We start from the raw sequence: 21,021 nt of genomic DNA, 5'->3' as shown, positions 1-21,021 counted from the left end.
ATGTGGAATAGAGATCCATGTAGTCATGGCTCTATATAGTATTGTGAAGAGACCTCTGGTGGGGTATGCATGGGTGTCCGAGCTGTGTGCCACTAGTTTAAACAGACAGCTCGGTGCATTCAACTTGTCAACACTTCTTACAAAAACAAGTAGTGATGAATTCAATCTCCTACATTTTGAGCCATGAGAGATTGACATGCATTTCATTAATGTTAGCAATTGTAATTTTCCTAAGTCCCTCTTTGTGGTAACTTACCACACGTCCAGATGCGACAAAATTAGGGTCTGTAGGACCTGTCTTGTTGATTGTGCTGTTAAGGCAGAACAGCGCTTTATTATGGACAGACTTCTCCCCATCTTAGCTACTGTTGTATCAACATGTTTTGACCATAACAGTTTACAATCCAGGGTTACTCCAAGCATTTTAGTCACCCCGATTTCCACATCATTCATTACAAGATTTAGTTGAGGTTTAGGGTTTAGTGAATACAACGCTTTCAGTTAAAACAACCCATAAACATATTCCAAAAACATTGATGATGGCCTGTCAATGACATGTGAGATGTACAGGGGGGGAAAGGGTTGAGGTCAAGTTCAGACATTAAATAAAAATTACTTTCACCAGAAGAAAAACAACTCAGAGCCATACAGAATTTGGAAACTTAACTTTGTTTTAAGGAGCAGGGAAATGTCATGGATGCCATGTTGGCACCAAAAGTTCAAAGACAGTTAAGAAGAAAGCAAATGACAATGTTATGGTCATGGCATGTCTGGAGATGAGTAGGCTTGGCATGGTGACGCCCAGGCACTCTGCTTCTGCAGTACAAGTCAAAAGCCAACAGCTGGAGATGCTGTGTGGACATGATATCTGTAACCAATACTCCCACCTAGTGGCACAAATGGCTCAATAATAAGGCATAGACTTTTAATCAACTCATTAAAATTATGGCTAATGCTCCACTAGAAATTACACTATACAGAATAAATCCAATCAGTAAACATTGTAGTTACAGGCACATACAGGCAGGTCTAATGTAAGTACAGTTACACTAGGCTACCTGCCATTTTGGGTGGCAGGTAGCCTAGTGGTTAGAGCGTTGGGCCAGTAACCAAAAGGTTGCTAGATCGATTCCCCGTGCTGACAAGGTAAAAATCTGTTGTTCTTCTCCTGAACAAGGCAGTTAACCCACTGTTCTGAGGCTGTCATTGTAAATAAAAATGTGTTCTTAACTGCCTAGTTTTATATATATATAGTACTTAACTTATACCTGGTTGTGATGTCAAATTACACATTTAAAATTGTATATGCATGCAATCTGTAAACCTCATTACCCAAGATGACCATTTTATCATGCTGTTATTCACATTATTTTATTACTATTATCAAAACGTTTGTTTGAAATTGTTCATCCCACAAACTGCTTCAATTGTAATGTGACAATGTGTACTTACACTGCACAGGAGGCTGCTGAGGGGAGAACGGCTCATATGGAGCAAATGGAATGGCATCAAACACATGAAAACCAAGTGTTTGATACAATTCCACTAATTTCGCTCCAGCCATTACCACAAGCCCGTTCTCCCCAATTAAGGTGCCACCAGCCTCCTGTGCTACATTATACAGGTTTGGGGACATTTAGGCTGCATTTACAGACGAATTCAGATCTTTTGCCTATAATTGGGCAAAATATTAGAATTGGGCTGCCTGTGTAAACGCAGCCTTAGACCATCCAGTTATTTCACGACACAAGTCACAAGCTGACGATCACTGAATCTCAATTCTGCCAGCCTGCCCACCTACTAAAAATAAAACCCCATGCTTCTCTTAGTAATCATTATGAGAGTGCATGTTCCAAAAGCATACACAATAGACACACTTTAAACAAAATCATAGTCAACTTGTTTAATCATTATTTTACTGCAACAGTGTCAGAGGAGATTGGAGGAGTAAGAGGAAGCTGAGGGTCACTTGTGATAGTGTTGTTATAAACTTGAAGCCTTGTTAACACAATAGAAACATGACTCATGGCTGGGGTATGGAAACTATCAACACAATGAGGAACAGAGTCAGGAAAACACATGCTTTAGTTGAACTTAACCTCTTAAAATAACTTCATAATCTCTCTTTAAATATTATGGTCTCTCAAAAGTAATCAGACTATTGCTCTGTATCAAACTCGTGATGTGGCAGTGACAATACACTCTCTCGATTGCATCATGTCGATTACGAAAGGAATGATGCCTCCACGCAAAAAGTGATGAGGTAAAAACTACATATACCAAGATGGTGTTTTAACACAAGTGTCTCTCCATCCAAGTATCTCACATGTAAAATAATACATTGTTGACATTTATCATTGATGTACATTTAACACATCTGTTGATTTCTCAGACAATATTGTGAGATTCCATGCAATGTCTTAAAAAAAGAAATACTGTAAAATGTTGGTCACAATGTTTTCTCTTTGCATATTATTCAACAAGGTGAAACATCTGTCGATGTGCCCTTGCGCAAGGCACTTAATCCTAATTTGCTCCAGGGGCACCATACTACTATGGCTGACCCTGTAAAACACATTTTATTGCAGCTATCTGCTGTTTGATAATATAAAACAGCTTTACTCATTTGTAAGGCATAGTATAGTTCAAGGTGAAAACAATTTGTTCCACAAGCGATAAAACATTTAATACTTCAACTTAACTGTGGAGGCTGCAAAATAGTGCTCACATCCAAAAGTGTAATCATGACGCAATTGACATTTTAACCTGTATACATAATGAGATATTGATGCAACAGATTAATTTGACTATTAAGAGATGTTAGTCTGAGTACGCATCTTTTTAGCTAACATTCCACTCCTTGTCACACCTGTCATTTGCCAAAGAGACCAGGCAATCATGTCAGTTTGAACAGCTCTTTTTTTTCAGTGATCCTCAGTTGTGAAAAAGACTACAAACAGTAATTGTTGAAGAATATAATAAGAACCACTGGTATGTATGCCACAGAATAAAAACAACCAATATTGCCACATTGTGTACTTATTTTCCCAGTGCTAAAACAATCAAATTAAGAAGTAGAACCCAACTAAATATAATCTATTTGAAATCATTAAAAGTCCTTAAATTTAAGACTGTCTTACCATCCTTGGCTGTGAACTTAAAATCTATGCTAAAAGCAGTATATATAAAAAAAACAATGAGTATCACAACATTAAAAACAAAAATACTGAGTAAGAACAGCTGTGACCCTCAAATAAAAAAGTGGCACACGGGCGCAGCCAGACACAGGCACAGTAATCTCCCCTGCACACACCCTGCAGTAAAACCGTACCGTTTTTTAATGTTGGCCGTCTCCCTGAGACACCTCCCCTCATGGCGACCCTAGTACACAACATCAAGTCCCATGACTCATATCAGCCACACCTATATTCCTGCTAGGTCAGTTGCCCCAGTGGGTGACATGCTCTCAACCCAGGAAGGTGAGGCCCGCCATGACGCTGAAGCCTAGCAGAATGAAGAACACCTTGAGCAGCTGGTTCTCCGGGGAGTTCAGCTCGTGAGGCAGGATCTCCATGAAGGTGATGTAAATAAAGGTCCCGGCCGCCAGCCCCTCCAGGATGGCCTGGATCAGAACGCCTGCCGCCAGCTGGGCCTCGATAACCCCGATGCCCACTGCAATGCCCAGTGGAGACATCATGGCGAAGACGCCCACGTAGGCCGCAACCCACATGGGCGGGACTTCGCTTTGCACCAGCTTCACCGATAGGCTGAACACGATGATGCTCTTGTGGACCACAATGGCAATGCAGATCTCTAATACCTGGATAGGATGGAGAGAAAACTAGATTAAATTAGGTAAAATTCCTCTCCTACTTCCTTTTCCTCATTGCAGTAAGATGAAGAAAGCTGTATAAATTACACGTCATTTATAATTCTTTGAAGTCGATAAAAACAGGTTAGCTTAAATAAATCAAGGAGGCATGAGGACTGCAGATGTGGCCAGGGCAATAAATTGCAATGTCCGTACTGTGAGATGCCTAAGACAGCGCTACAGGGAGACAGGATGGACAGCTGATCATCCTCGCAGTGGCAGACCACGTGTAACAAAACCTGCACAGGATCGGTACAGCCGAACATCACACCTGCAGGACAGCTACAGGATGGCAACAACAACTGCCCGAGTTACATCAGGAACGCACAATCCCTCCATCAGTGCTCAGGCTGTCCGCAATAGCCTGAGAGAGGCTGGACTGAGGGCATGTAGGCCTGTTGTAAGGCAGGTCCTCACCGGCATCAACGTTATCTATGGGCACAAACCCACCATCGCTGGACCAGACAGGACTGGCAAAAAGTGCTCTTCACTGACGAGTTACGGTTTTGTCTCACCGGGGGTGACGGTCAGAATCACGTTTATCGTCGAAGGAATGAGCGTTACACTGAGGCCTGTATCCTGGAGCGGGATCGATTTGGAGGTGGAGGGTCCGTCATGGTCTGGGGCAGTGTGTCACAGCCTTATCAGACTGAGCTTGTTGTCATTGCAGGCAAACTCAACGCTGTGCATTACAGGGAAGACATCATCCTCCCTCATGTGATACCCTTCCTGCAGGCTCATCCTGACATGACCCTCCAGGATGACAATGCCACCAGCCATACTGCTCGTTCTGTGCGTGATTTCCTGAAAGACAGGAATGTCAGTGTTCTGCCATGGTCAGCTAAGAGCCCGGATCTCAATCCCATTGAGCACATCTGGGACCTGTTGGATCGGTGAGGGCCATTCCCCCCAGAAATGTCCAGGAACTTGCAGGTGCCTTGGTGGAAGAGTGGGGTAACACCTCACAGCAAGAACTGGCAAATCTGGTGCAGTCCATGAGGAAGAGATGCACAGCAGTACTTAATGCAGCTGGTGGCCACACCAGATACTGACTTACTTTTGACCCCCCCCTTTGTTCAGGGACACATTCAATTTGTTAGTCACATGTCTGTGGAACTTGTTCAGTTTATGTCTCAGTTGTTGAATCCTGTTATGTTCATACAAATATTTACACATGTTAAGTTTGCTGAAAATAAACGCAGTTGACAGTGAGGACGTTTTTTTTTGCTGAGTTTAGTAAAATATCTCAGGATCTTGTCATTAGAATCCACTGACTTGGTGCATGGTGTGTGAGTGATTTTATACTAAGGATGCGAGAGAAAGTGCATGGAAATCATGCATGGGTCTCACTTCCCTCTGCTTCTAAACCTCCTGACACTACGGGTGATTGGAAAGAATTTTCCTAGGGCTTCCTCCTAAGCACGGCAAACCTTCACAAAACCACACTGCTTTTGTGATGGAAAGAGACTTCCCTGAAAACCAACAAAGGACAATACAGTGAAAAGGAGAACTATGAAGATAAAGTCCAAGAGCACATCACATGAAAAGCACAAGTTAGAAACACGTACTTAATTTCCCCCCCCGATAGAAATAACAATTCTCAATGTACAACTTGATAAGAGCTTTTGATAAATTCTAGGTAAATAAGTAACTTTTTGGGGAATTGTAAACTAGATATTTTTAGATTTAAAAAAAATTAAAAATCACTGGAGACAAATGTGAAGCCAATCATATGGCAGCAACCTGCATAATGAGATCTTCAGTTTCTTGGCAATTTCTCACATGGAATGGGTTCATTTCTCAGAACAAGAAGAGACTGATGAGTTTCAGAAAGTTCTTTGTTTCTGGCCATTTTGAGCCTGTAATCGAACCCCCAAACACTGATGCTCCAGATACTCAACTAGTCTAAAGGCCAGGTTTATTGCTTCTTTAAATCAGAAGTTTTCAGCTGTACTAACATAATTGCAAAAGGGTTTTCGAATGATCAATTAGCCTTTTAAAATTCTAAACTTGGATTAGCTAACACAAACATGCCATTGAACACAGGAGTGATGGTTGCTGATAATGGGCCTCTGCAGATATTCAATAAAAAAAAACAGCCGTTTCCAGCTACAATAGTCATTTACAACATTAATGTCTACACTATTTCTGATCAATTTGATATTTTAAAATGGACAAAAAAAACAAGAATTTCAAACTGACCCCAAACTTTAGAACGGTAGTGTATATGTTTATTCCTATTTCGTTGTCTTTAGCGGATTTAATTTAGAAAAAGACGATGTTTTTCACTCACGAACCTGCAGCCACTAGCTAGCTTGTCAGTTGACATTCGAAGTTTGCGCCGTTCTGCCGCGGAGCAGTGCCACAGAGTTCTATTGACGAGTGACCACTTGATATTCCATTCACTCCAAAACATGCTAAATTCTCAGAGTAAATTGGGGTTTCAAAATTGTAGACATGGGGTTTGGACTATTGTTTTTGACACTATTCTCGATTTTTTTGGACATATTTGAATAAACCTAATGATTTAATCACTTTAGGTGTTAACATCCTAAAGCCTATATAAACCTATATCTGAATAACTTGTAAATATGAAGTTATTTCAGAATGAAAGTTCTGGCTAGCGTATCATGTTTTGTGACATTAGTCATCTCTAGTTTTTATTATTATTTACCTTTATTTCAACAGGGAAGTCATATTGAGACTAGTCTCTTTTACAAATGAGCCCGGCACAATACAAAAACAGGCAAGTATAGATCAACATAAATATAGACAATATACACATTAAGATACAGAACAGTCAATTAAAATAAACATTCTTTACAAAAAATCCTCTGTCAGCTGTCTGAATTGCGCTACGGACTTCAAAGCATGATATAGGTGTATTTATGCAGTTAAACAAATGTATCTGTGCATTTGGACATCTTCAAAAGAAACTACCGGTAGTTAGATAATGTATTTTCACTTATTACATGCTTGTTGTGTTCTCTATGGTGCACTCGTTCGTTCGTGAGCAGGCTGCTCGTTCTAAATAGTCAAATCTAATCTGTTGGAAACAGTGGCAGCATGTGCAGCAGTGGTCATTCGTTTTCGACATGAAAAAGTGAAATGGGTGCATTTATTCAAATGCACAGATCACTTTATATAAACTGCCTTCGGGAAAGTATTCAGACCCCTTTACTTAAATTTATTTTATTTTAAATATATATATATTTTTTTACACATTGTTACATTACAGCCTTATTCTAAAATAGATTTTATTTTTTTCCCCCCTCAAGCTACACACAATACCCCATAATGACAAAGCAAAAACAGAACTTGAAAATGTTGCTAATATATTTACATAAGTATTCGAACCCTTTCCTCAGTACTTTGTTGCACCTTAGGCAGCGATTACAGCAGCGAGTCTTCTTGGGTATGATGCTACATGATTGGCACACCTTTATTTGGAGAGTTTCTCCCATTCTTCTCTGCAGATCCTCTCAAGCGCTGTCAGGTTGGATGGGGAGTGATGCTGTAGATATTTTCAGGTCTCTCCAGAGATGTTTCATCAGGTTCAAGTCCAGGCTCTGGCTGGACATTCAGAGACTTGTCTTCCCGGAGCCACGCCTGCATTGTCTTGGCAGTGTGCTTAGGGTCGCTGTCCTGTTGGAAGGTGAACCTTCGCCCCAGTCTGAGGTCCTGAGCGCTCTGGAGCAGGTTTTCCTCAAGAAACTCTACTCCGTTCAGCTTTACCTCAATCCTGACTAGTCTCCCAGTCCCTGCCGCTGAATAACATCCCCACAGCATGACGCTGCCACCACCATGCTTCACCGTAGGGATGGTGCCAGGTTTCCTCCAGACCTGATGCTTGGCATTCAGGCCAAAGAGTTCAATCTTGGTTTCATGAGACCAGAGAATCTTGTTTCTCATGGTCTGAGAGTCTTTAGGCGCCTTTTGGCAAACTCCAAGCGGGCTGTCATGTGCCTTTTATTGAGGAGTGGCTTCCATCTGGCCACTACCATAAAGGCCTGAATGGTGGAGTGCTGCAGAAATGGTTGTCCTTCTGGAAGGCTCTCCCAACTCCACAGAGGAACTCTAGAGCTCTGTCAGAGTGACCATCGGGCTGTTTGTCACCTCCCTGACCAAGGCCCTGCTACCCGACTGCTCAGTTTGGCCGGGTGGCCAGCTCTAGGAAGAGTCTTGGTGGTTCCAAACATCTTCCATTTAAGAATGATTGAGGCCACTGTTCTTGGGGACCTTCAATGCTACAGACATTTTTTGCTACCCTTCCCCAGATCTGTGCCTTGACACAATCCGGTCTCAGACAATTCCTTCGACCCCATGGCTTGGTTTTTGCTCTGACATGCACTGTCAACTGTGAGACCTTATATAGACAGGCGTGTGCCTCTCCATATCAAAATGTGTTTAGTCCCCAGAAAGAGCAGCTGCTTTTGCTGTTTTTATACCTCATCTTATGCTTTTGTTCACATCATGCCATGAGGCTGAGAGAATTGCCATTTTAAAGCTAATTTCCTGCAATTCTAGGGCAGAGCCCCACCTGTTTTGAGCACCACACTTAATTTCATTTTTACCTATCAAAATACATATTTTTGGGGTGGGCTTGCCTGTTTTGCTTGTTATTTTGGCATTAATGTATCACATATCAGTTTGCAAACAATGTTAAAAAAAGGGGGAAAAAAGGCATTGAGTTAATAAAGCCACATACAAACACGGTCTATTTTTTGCTTTCTTGAGTAAAGCAGCTCCAAAACACAGGTGTTTCAGCCTAGCTAAAGTGCTTTCTGTGGTGGTGGAGTAAGCCAGCAGAAAATAGAGTGATGCACCTGATTGGCTCAGTTGTCATGACTGGCTCAGTTTTCTGTCAGTCATGGGACAGTACGTCATCCCCAATTCTAAGATTAGAGCTAAAAAATGTTAGCCCCTTGGGTTCTGCCATAGAGTTATATTAGAAGTGCCCATCCAAGAAGGCTCAAGGTCATTGGCCACAGATATGTGATATGATGTCATTCTATCTACAGTAGCTTTGATTGACTGATCATGTCAACATCTTACCTTAGCTAGCAGTCATCAGTTATCATCAAGTCGACAATCTACTGGAAAATCCTTGTCATATGAAGAGAAATTATAGATAAAACGTATCGGTGCCCATCGGCCATTGTACATAACAAGTTGGAAATCGCAAATTCAACAATCAGTCGTTTGGAAGGAATCAGTGGCTAACTGCAAGCGTTGTAAAGAAACCACTAACGTTAGCCTGCTATTCAATGGAGTGGCTGTTTTTTTCCCCGAGTTCCCACCATAAATCCAGAGAATACCCGACTTTGATGACATTTGCCCACAAAGGACCGCTACACCTACTTCACAAGGTGAGTCCAAAAATGTATTGTATGCTGCTGCTTAAATGATGTAATATGCAAGGTTGAAACCTATACAGTAGTTAAGAAAGTAATATTAACTATGTTGTGTAGTAAGCTGCTAGTAGCCAAATAATTGTCTATTTTCACCAACGCAGTATTGTAAACACATAACGTTAGTGGTGGCGCTTGGCTTGCATGTGCAAATTCAGCACACACAACATTCTATAATAGAATTGTGTTATTTGACAAATTAAAAGCTTAATGTGTCAAATAGTGTTATATGACGTGCATCTTTTTTGACACGCAAAGACCTAAACAGCGTTCAATGTGCCTCACCCTAATAATTATCTATTGTCACCTCTTAAATTTCACCTACTGTTCTAACTTGGTGGTGCACAAAGCCTATAACCTGTTGTAGAGAAATGTAATCGTCGAATATTGTAAAAGCTTTCGTCGTCTGTTTATATGCCCAATTTATTTATCCTATGGTTCTGACCGGTACAGGGAGGACACTGTAAGAACGGCCCATGTTCTGAATTCTGTCGCTGTACATTTCAAAAGTGCTGAACAAATAGTTATTGACAACGTCCGTCGTCGCTTACTCATTACTGTCTTAATCGAAATGATGGATTGCCCCTCACCCGCTTGTCGCCCCCTTATGCCATAATTTGTACATCTCAATTGTCAGCAGAAACCACATTTGTTTAAGCAAGTCTGCCATATCAACTGTTTTTTTTAAAGGCAGTAAATGAGGCTGAATGAACTGTTTCGCTGCCAGACAAGGCTTCACTGAAAGCCAGGTTTAGCAGTGGTAAGGTGTTGGGACAGCTTTATGTAGGGCCTAACAGTTTGTGGGCACCGTTTGTCACAGTGATAGTGCAACTGATGTATTATTTAGTGTTGTGTAGTGGCTTTGCTGGCATGCATTTTACTTTTTTTTTTGCCCCACCAAGATTTACATGCTAAAATCACCACTGGAATGGTCCCACCTGATCTTGCCTCCTCCAACTGCCTTCAATCTTTGAAGACATGTATTCTCATTGTTAGAGCGGCCACTTGAGCATCTGGTCAATATAATAGATCATCTGTGGCTATAAGGACATGCCTGGTGCACAAAATTGATGACACATGTCACGCAGCGAGAGTTGAGTGGGGACAAACGGATTTGGTTCAGTCAGCCGTCATAATGAGCCCTACCCAGCTAGCTAGATTATGCTTGTGGCTAGAAATGACAGCAAGAATTTGAAACATGTCTGCCGAAGTTGGGACTTGGGAGTGTTTAGAATCAGTCTGTTTTTATTGGACTACAAAAGCAATACATGTGCTTTAGCGGTCACCCTAGCCTGATATTAGCTACTAAACTTAAGTGGTATCCAGATTTTCATAGCATCATACCATCCTTCTCACATCCTATGATTTACGGTATTACTGGCATAGCCCACAAGGGGCGCTAAATGCAAGAAAAGCCCATTTAGCCTCTACCAGAACACTAACAAAATTTGCACAAACTAGTAGCAATATCTCAAACTAATCTTACGAATAGCAAAGACAGGCAAACCCAGCTCAAAGTTATACAAGCATAGCTAGTAGCTACCGAATGTCATTTTCAGTGAGTGTGGACATTTACAAGCGAACGAGAGAAACTGTGCAAATGAATAAAGTTTTGATGCAGGCTTTTCTGAAGGAAAAGCAGCATGTGTACACAGAGCAGAGGGGTGAACAACAGAGAAGGGAAAAAAAGCATTAGTAGGAAGCACAGGGAATAACTTATCCAGAGCTCTTTGACATGTCTTTGACAAAAATATAAAAACACAACATGTTTCATGCGGTGAAATAAAAGATCCCAGAAAAAAACGTATTTCTCTCAAATTTGTTTACATCCCTGTTAGTGAGCATTTCTCCTTTGTCAAGATAATCCATCAATTTACCAGGTGTGGTATATCAAGAAGCTGATTAAACAGCATGATCATTACACAGGTGCACCTTGTGCTGGGGACAACAAAGGCCACTCTAAAATGCGCAGTTTTGTCACAACACAATGCCACTGATGTCTCAAGTTGAGGGAGCGTGCAATTGGCATGCTGACTGCGGGAATGTCCACCAGAGCAGAATTTGTCAGTACGTCCAACCGGCCTCACAACCGCAGACCACTTGTATGGCGTTGTGTGGGCGAGCGGTTTGCTGATGTCAACGTTGTGAACAGAGTGCCCCAGGGTGGCGGTGGGGTTATGGTATGGACAGGCATAAGCTATGGACAATATACAGAATTGCATTTTATCCATGGCAATTTGAAAGCACAGAGATGCATACCATGACGAGATTGTGAGGCCCATTGTCATGCCATTCATAAGCCCGCCATCACTTCCTGTTTCAGCATGATAATCCACGGCCCCATGTTGCAAGATCTGTACACAATTCTTGGAAGCTGAAAATGTCCCAGTTCTTACATGGCCTGAATACTCACCAGACATGTCACCCATTGAGCATATTTTGGATGCTCTAGATCGACATGTACGACAGCATATTCCAGTTTCCACCACTACCCAGAAACTTCACACAGCCATTGAAGAGGGACAACATTCCACAATCAACTGCTGGATCAACTCTATTCGAAGGAGATGTCACGCTGCATGAGGCAAATGGTGATCACACCAATACTGACTGGTTTTCTGATCCATGCTCCTACCTTGTGACTAACAGAGATATATATACATACATACATATACATACACCCAGTCATGTGAAATCCATAGATTAGGGCCTTATGAATGCATTTCAATTGACTGATTTCCTGTAAAACAGTACAATCTTTTAAATTGTTGCATTTATATTTCTGTTCAGTATAAATAATACAAATTGTATTTTCATTTGAAGAAAAAAGTAGTTGAATATTATTGGAATGCATTTGAAAATACACTTGAAAAGAAGTGGCATGCATTTGCAATGTATGGGTGCATTTGTTTTAGCTGACCCAGTGCCACAGGTGGGCAGAGATTTCACTTTTATGACCAACAAAATGGTCTAATATGTTCCCCGGGCAAGCTAAAACTAATGGACCTATTGCGCAATTTAAGTACAGATCGCTCTCCAGCACCTACCTTTGAGTCTGTGGTCTGCAGCCCGATGGCCAGGCCCTCAAACACAGAATGGAGGGAGAGTGAGAAAAAGAGCATGAACGAGCGAAAGGAGGAGTGGGCCTGGAGGTCCACGTGGACGTGGTGGGCACTATCCTCCAGGTCGGTGGACGCGGCTTTCCCCTGCCCATGGCTGTGCCCTTTGGCTCGCATCAGAGGTGCTCTCTCCTGGTCTGACCCTCGCATGGCATCTTGTCTGCAGTTCAGAACAATCCTCTCCACAATGAGCACAGTGAAGAAGCCTGCAGCCATGATGAACTCCGGGAGGGGGAAGCTGGTCTGTTTGAGATAGAGGTGAAAACAACCAAAAGTAGGAGTTCTGTTTAAATAAACACCAAGGATAAGGGATATATACACACACACGTTCAAAAGTTTGCGGTCACTTAGAAACAACCTTGTTTTTGAAAGAAAAGCACATTCTGTCCATTAAAATAACACCAAATTGATCATAAATACAGAGTAGACATTGTTAATGTCGTAAATGACTATTGTTGCTGGAAACGGCAGATTTTTTATGGAATATCTACATAGGCATACAGAGGCCCATTATCAGCAACCATCACTCCTGTGTTCCAATGGCACATTTTGTTAGCTAATCCAAGTTTATAATTTTAAAAAGGCCAACTGATCATTAAAAACCCTTTTGCAATTATGTTAGCACAGCTGAAAACTGTTGTTCTGATTAAAGAAGCAATAAAACTGGCCTTCTTTAGACTAGTTGAGTATCTGGAGCATCAGCGGGTTCGATTACAGGCTCAAAATGGCCAGAAACAAAGAACTTTCTTCTGAAACTCATCAGTCTCTTCTTGTTCTGAGAATTGAAGTTATTCCATGCAAGAAATTACCAAGAAACGCTGTGTCCTACTCCCTTCAGAGAATAGCGCACACTGGTTCTAACCAGAATAAAAGAGTGGGAGGCCCCGGTGCACAACTGAGCAAGAGGACAAGTACATTAGAGTGCCTAGTTTGAAAAACTGACGCCTCAAGTCCTCAACTGGCAGCTTCATTAAATAGTACCCGCAAAACACCAGTCTCAACGTCAACAGTGAAGAGGCAACTCCAGGATGCTGGCATTCTAAGTGATCCCAAATTTCTAAGTGACCCCAAACTTTTGAACAGTAGTGTATATCATAAGTAAGTAGTCCTTAACACATCACCAGGTATTGAACCTGTGGATTAATGATAATAATTTCTGCACTAACTAGCACATTTCCCCATGTGGGAACACTGTTTTACAGATACAATAAAACAAAAGTATGACTTATATTTATTATAACTCTTAATACATTGGTTTATGCCATGGATAGTCATATAGCTTTTGTCATTTTGCAAAGGGGATGGGAGTGTGTTCAGGTAATGATTCTTTGTGATGTTGCTGACAGACAGAATACACTTACGTCCACCCTCCGTGCGGCCAGCTCAGCATTCATGTCTGACAGATAGTCTGGGATGATGTCCAATAGACAGGCAGCCAGGAAGACGCCTCCGGCAAAACAGCTGATGAAACTCAAGACCACCCGATGGGTATCTACATGATACAAAACGCTACTGTTTAATGCTCAACATAACCCCAGGGTCTGTCTTCCCTGACCATGTGACCTGACCAGGAACAACTTTGGGCCCTGATCAAATGAACTGTTAATGAACCCAGAGCTCTTCCTATTCAGGTCACATGGTGGGGTTAGAATAATAAATACAAAAAACCTGACCCTAGCCATATACAGTGCCTTCAGAAAGTATTCACACCCCTTGACTTCTTCCCCCAAAAAATGTTAGTCTGAATTTAAAATCGATTGACATTTTTACAACTTTATCAATTAAAAGCTGAAATGTTGAGTCAATAAGTATTCAAACTCAATTTTTCAGATGAACTACATGTTCACTCAAACAGTTCTCCAATCGAATGTGTTCCCACATATAAATAGGCATTTGGATTGATATGGGTTTGACGTTTAAAATAAAAAACAGATGAGCTGGTTAAGAAGCTAAGATTTAAAAAGTTGGCATTTTCTACAGTAGGAAGCAGATTATTCAGTCAACCTTTTTATCTGTTCTTGATTATGGTGACATTCTATCAAAGAGCAGCTGCTACTACTCTTAAACCTTCGGATGCCATCTACCATAGTGCCCTCTGTTTTGTTACAGGTTACAGTTGATCACTGCATCCTTTATCAAACGGTTGGCTGGACTTAGCTTGAGACATGTACATCTCTACATTACTCCTTTTTGTTGACAATGCCCTACTTCAGCAGCAAAGGTAGATAAGACGGAAGTAGACACTGGAGTTGCCTAACCCGTTCAAAGGATTGGTTAATGGCTACCTGACTGAAGTTGTCTGTTTAACTTAAGTTGTGAATCAAGGAAACTATGGATTTCTTTCAGTTAATGTGACATAAGCTGTGATATGAATAATGTGTGATTATCTGATGACTGATCATTTTATCTGACTTATGGGTCTAAATCAGCTGTTAACCAGTCAGAAAAGAGACACCTTATGGAGATACCACTAACTGATTAAAAAAAAAAAAAAAAAAATGGAAGTGATCAAGAAGTGCAATCAAACACTCTGGGAGCACTGAAATGAAACAGCCATGATAGCTCCTAATGTCACCCTCTGCTTAGGAAAAAAAGAGAAGCAACAGAGATAATCATCTTGCAGAGACCTGAAGGAAGTATTGAGCACCATTGCACAAACACAGAAATGAAAACAACTCATCAGCAAATCAGCCATTGCAAAACAAAAACTGTCTTAATATGTGGCTGAAGGGATAGTAATGGCCCATACAATTTAGGCACACATTAAACAAACAAACAGTCTCTAATCCCAGTAAATGTTATGGTCCTTCATTGTTTTAGTAATGCCCTGAGTCATAGTGTATAATATATATATTGGCAGTCGGACATACAGAGACTGCTGGGCCTAAAGAGAAAGTTAAAAGCAGGGGTATATTCACTAATAACCAAACTGAGGCAAATAGGCTGAAACTGGGAGGGACCAAACTGAACTTATCCAATAACAAAACATTTTTTTAATTTTTTTAAATGGTTGCTCAATGTTAAGAGGTTTGATTTCTGTCTACAAATGACATGTATTATTACTAGTTTCCGTTGCAAAAAGTTACGGTTTGCACTAATACATTTACCCCTGACCCTAAGCAGGGCTGAGTTCAGTCTTTTTTTAAACTTTCTGGAACGTTCAATTGAACGGAAATGGTGCTGTACTGAACGACCAGTTGAAAAATGGGGAGGGTTTGGTTTGTGAACGCTGTCAGCATGGCCCACATGGCCACTGTCCTTTAAATGCATCTCTCATTGCGTCAAGCCACACCTACCAAAACAGACCTCAAAGTTTGTTGAAGAACGTTTTGGGGAAACGTGTCATTCAGTAAACTTTTCTGCAACGTATCAAACATTCAAGTGAACTGAATGCACCTCAGTTGAAAAACAGGGAGGGGTTGTGTTATGGCTTGGGGAATCCTGTCAGCTTGGCCACTTCCCTTTAAATACGCCACTCATTGCTTCAAGCCACACCCACCAAACGGGAGCAAACGTGCTCCAGTCTGTTCAAGAAGGTTTTGGGGAAACGTGTCATTCAGTACAAACCCTTCCGCAACGTAGCAAACTGAACGCACCTCAGCTTTTGTTTCGATTCCACTGAAGGTCTGTGGGTTGAGTGTTCACTGGAATGTGCCATCTTAATTAAGGGGCTTTATCCCTGTCAGGTGACTCTAGTCCAGTGGTATTCATTTACATTACATTTTAGTCATTTAGCAGACGCTCTTATCCAGAGCGAATTACAGTAGTGAATGCATACATTTCATACAATTTCATACATATCATACTTTTTTTTTTTTTCCTGTGCTGTATTCAAAGCTAGCGGCCCTGGAGAACTGCACTGGGGTCACCAGTAACTGTATTTTTAGGAGTACAGATTATTGTATGGGACAATGTACAAATGTTAAGACCAGAAAATAAAAATGTTGTAAATGTATTTATTGGTTTCTTTAGATTTTTAAGGTTATTTGTTGATGTAAATCTAAATTTACCGATTTTTGGGTGGGGTAAGGTTGGGAGAAATTCTAGTAAACAATAATAATAAATGGGGTCCCCAGAAATTCTGGCAGAAAATAATGGGTTCCCCGCTGAAAAAGTTTGAATACCACTGCTCTCGTCCGTCTCCTTGGAGGAGACTCAATGATTTCTCATCATAAGAAATCAATTAAGTAAATTTGCTAATCTAGGCCTAAATCAATTATGCAAATAGGATAATTAAGCAATAAATCCCAAGGGGGTGTGGTTTATGGCCAACATACCAGAGGACTGTTCTTAGGCACTACGCAACGCGTAGCCCTTAGCCGTGGTATATTGGCCATATATCACAAACCCCAGAGGTGCCTTATTGCTATTATAAACTGGTTACCAACGTAATTAGAGCAGGGAAAATAAATGGTTGTGTCATACCCATAACATACGGTCTGATATAGCATGGCTGTCAGCCAATCAGCATTCAGAGCGCAAACCACCCAGTTTATAATACATCGCACACTTCTCAAGCAAAATAAGATCATTTTGAGAACACCATTGTTACCTACAGGGGTTGGAACTTGTTCAGGAAAAAGCAAAAACTGTAAAAGAACAAAAAAAATTGAGGAACAGAACCAGTACTGATAATTAAAGTGATCAATACTGTTCTGGAACAGAACTGTTATTTTAAAAGTCTGTGAACTGGTTACAATGTTATGTCAAATAAATGTTTGTCATATTCGACAAATAAAAAATGTGCTTACTTATGAGCCCTTAAAAAAACATATTACATTGTTGTCTATTTAGAATAAGTAATGTTGTTTCCTAAATAGACTAACTCGGTACTGGTAACCCTTGTATATAGCCTCATTGTGTTACTATTTTTATTTTCATCCATTTTTTAAATAAAAATTATAACTCTGCATTGTGGGTTAAGGGCTCGTAAAAAAAGAACTCTTCAAGACAGTGTGGTGAAGGCACAACAGCGCCTCTTCAACGTCAGGGGGCTGAAGAAATGTGTCTAGGCCCCTAAGACCCTCAAACTTTTACAGATGCACAATTGAGAGCATCCTGTCGGGCTGTATCACCGCCTGGTACGGCAACTGCACCACCCGCAACCGCAGGGCTCTCCAGAGGGTGGTGCGGTCTGCCCAACGCATCACCAGGAGCAAACTTTTTATGGAACAGAAAGAACTCGAACCAGTTCATAACATTATTTTGCTGGTGGAAACTGGAACAAAACAAAAAAAGTAACAGTTTGTGTTCACGATTGTAAAATTATTATTTCGGCTCCAACTCACGGTAAGCTATGCACAGCTATTTTAGAGGCATCTCTTTTAAAGGTAGACCTATGTGCTAAAAATCAAAGGTTTGTATTACAATTAGCCAATCAAACTAATCCAGAGTGGATAAATAATAATAATTTAAAAAAAAAAAAATCCTTAAAGCTCTGATTTAGGCTCCATCTTTTGTAGATTACTAAAAATTATGAATTAATGAATAACATTTGATTGGAATGTAAATTGTACAGGTACCCCCTGTATATAGCCTCGTTGCTGTTGTTTTAGGGTTGCTCTTTAAATTGCGTTACTTTCCTATTTTCATTTTTTGGTTCAGTTTATTTAGTAAATACTTTAACACTTATTTTTCTTAAAACGGCATTGTTGGTTAAGGGCTTATAAGTAAGCATTACACTGTAGGGTCTACACCCGTTGTAATCAGTGCATGTGACAAATAACATTTGATTTTATTTGATAAATTGTCATTTGGCGGTTATGGAAGAAATGGAAGAAACAAATCCACTGATTGGATTTGGCAAACACTTGCTTCAACACGCAACTAGCCATTGTTTACAGATGACTGGTTATGAAGCTCCGTAGGCTGGCATCCATTGATTTTTTATTTATCCTTTATCCTCCTAGGCATGTCCGTTAAGAACACATTTTTATTTACAATGACGGCCGACTGGGGAACAGTGAGTTAACTGCCTTGGTCAGTGGCAGAACGGGGATTCGATTCAGCAACCTTTCGGTTACTGGCCCAACGCTCTAGGCTATCTGCCGATCAACCAAAACTAAACTATTCAGTTTCACCAAAATAACGTTCGCAGCAGAGGCATATCCAATATATCTAGGAACAATACTTAAGATGCGTCAGGTTGAATGTTTCCTTCGCTATCGAATAAGCGTTTAAAACACGTTTTTCAATTCCCGCCAGTAAAAAAGTGGGAGATTACCTGGTATTTTACTCACGTGACCGAGAATGGACTACATGGCAGCCCACACAGGCGGAAAATGGGACACCCTGGGTCAAAACGTGTTTTAAACGCTTATTTGATAGCGTAGTACACATCTAACACGAATCGTAAGTATTTATTCTTATAGATGGTAGATATGTATCTTGTTGACGGGAAGCGTTGAAACCGAATAGTTTAGGTTTGGTTGATGAAGGAAAAGGACGCAACGAGCCATCTGGCTTGTTGTGGGAAACAGTAATTGCATACGGGGTTACAGCATGAGACTAGTTAGCTAGTAATTATATCATTTGTAGGTTACCTACTGAAACTTACCTGTCCCACTGGTTTCTCTGAACCACTTCATCCGAGCAGGAATAAATCCGAAAAATAGCGTCAGGAGCAACAAACCCACGAGGGCACCTATTTTCACTTGTAACAAGTAGTCCATCTCGATTTGTTACTACCGGACAGAATCAAAACTGGCTGTTTTGGGATAAGCCTAGTAAATAGCGATTTAAATAAACGAACCGTGAAGGCAATGAGATGAATACGCCATACGAACAGGTTTGCGTTACTGAAAAACCTACGCTATTCGAAAACTCAGATCCCTGCTACACTGGCAATTTCAGAAGCTAATTATGCGCCTGCTAGATACATGTTTACACTGTCCTGCAAGTTGTTGGAGGACTTTGCGCTAGTAATCTTCTGACCAGTGTTGCAAACACATTTTCAGGATAAGTGGTTAGAGGCAGGTTGATTTGTTGCTAAAAGTTGCTAAATGACGTTGTGATGGCATTGCGTGAGAACGTAAAACTGCGTCATTACGTGGAATACACAATAACGCTACTCGAGTTGACTGGCCATCTCGGCAAAAAATATGATTTTGTTCAGGTACAGACTCCCACTCTTTTCTGTACAATTTTGATTGAGACATGTTGATTGATGTTGTACGTTCTGTTCAAGATCAAACATTCGTGACCAACTATATTCATTGGGTTTGGCTCGTCGAACCCGTGCTGCTGCAGTCAGCCAACAATGATTTGCAATTTACTGAAATTGCTGCTGGCCTGATGCTGCCTGTGCACGAGCTGAGCGCCTGCTGCTGACATCACTCACAATGCACTTTTGCAGCCAGGCACGTGTGTTGTGACTGAGTGTGACAGAGAAAGTCGTTTGTCATTTCGAGGGAAAATGCATGCATTTTAGCGTTTGAGTCACTTTTTCAAAAGTTGCTAAAAGTTCCAAATACATTTATAAAAGTAGCTAAATTTGTTGCTAGGTGCTTTTTGAAAAAAAAAGTTGCCAGGGTAGTCTGAAAAGTTGCTAAATCTAGCAATAATATCACTGCTTCTGACCGCAGCACAAATGACGATCACTTTATATGGTAATGAGGGAACTTTAAATAAAAGCCCGCATTTTGAAACATTGTAATATAGATAACTCGTTAAAAAAACTTTTTTGTAAATCTGCCATCGTGTGCCAGCATAATATCAAGCTGCTAGGAGAACGGTAATGATATTCGCATCCTCTTCCTGGTAGCCACGCCCACTATGCTAATTTTAAGAATACAGTACGATTTTCTTACACAGCGCAGCTGATTGCGGAGTCCATAGAAAGTTACGAATCCTTCCTAGGCAAAGGATGAAGCCTGACTTGATTCTTGTGACCAAATGGGGAAATGTAATCAATGATGTCTCACACCATACAAGGCCTACTAGGAATGTGGTGCCTTTCTTAGTGTGTTCCACAATGTTTTATATATTTTCCATGGTAGGCCTAGTTCTTGATGTTACACAACTTAATGGAAGCTCAGATTCATGACTATTCACATGTACAGACCCAGCAGTGCACCTACTAGCGTACCCAGTTCAAAGGCACTCAAATCAAAGCTTGATGATTATTTGAATCAGCTGTGTAGTGCTAGGGCATAAACACCCCTCTTATCTAATTGTGCTGTTAAAATAAAGACACCTGAAGTTGCCTAACCCGTTCACGGGATTGGTTACTCGAGGTTCCTATGGCAGGGATGGGAGACTCCAAGCCTCTGCAGAAGTTGTCACTTTTTTTCTCAATCCCAATGAAACGAATTACATTCTAAACTGTGGTCATGATTAGTTGATTATTAGAGTCAGGTGTGTTAGTTGGGGCAAAAGTGTGACACCAATCAGGCCTGTGAGGCCTTGAGTTTCCCAAGCTTACATACTGACCAGATCGGACATGTCGCCAGTGTCGCAAAATATATTTAGAAATCCATGTTATTCAATTATTGCACCCACACTGCTCGAGCGTCTGTGATGCCAAGGGCTAAAATAGAAGTCCTTTCTATTTCTGACTGGCTGAAAGTCCTGCCTCTCCCATCACCTCATTGGTTTATAGAAGCAGGTACCCATCTCCTCA

At 40.9% G+C, this 21,021-nt stretch overlaps 1 protein-coding gene across 1 annotated transcript; it reads right to left on the bottom strand.

Moving 5' to 3' along the window:
• Window positions 1-1,877: 1,877 nt before the first annotated feature.
• On the bottom strand, window positions 1,878-19,411 carry LOC115202828 (zinc transporter ZIP1). The gene is made up of 4 exons (XM_029766881.1): window positions 18,958-19,411; window positions 13,763-13,893; window positions 12,330-12,644; window positions 1,878-3,820 (listed from the first exon to the last, which is right to left on the bottom strand). Exons 1-4 carry the CDS (start codon window positions 19,070-19,072, stop codon window positions 3,467-3,469), a joined length of 915 nt encoding a protein of 304 aa, XP_029622741.1. The 5' UTR covers window positions 19,073-19,411; the 3' UTR covers window positions 1,878-3,466.
• Between the last annotated feature and the right edge of the window lie 1,610 nt (window positions 19,412-21,021).

Source organism: Salmo trutta, chromosome 12, assembly GCF_901001165.1.
Source record: "Salmo trutta chromosome 12, fSalTru1.1, whole genome shotgun sequence".
NCBI lineage: Eukaryota > Metazoa > Chordata > Actinopteri > Salmoniformes > Salmonidae > Salmo > Salmo trutta.
This window is presented reverse-complemented; position numbering and strand designations above follow the sequence as displayed.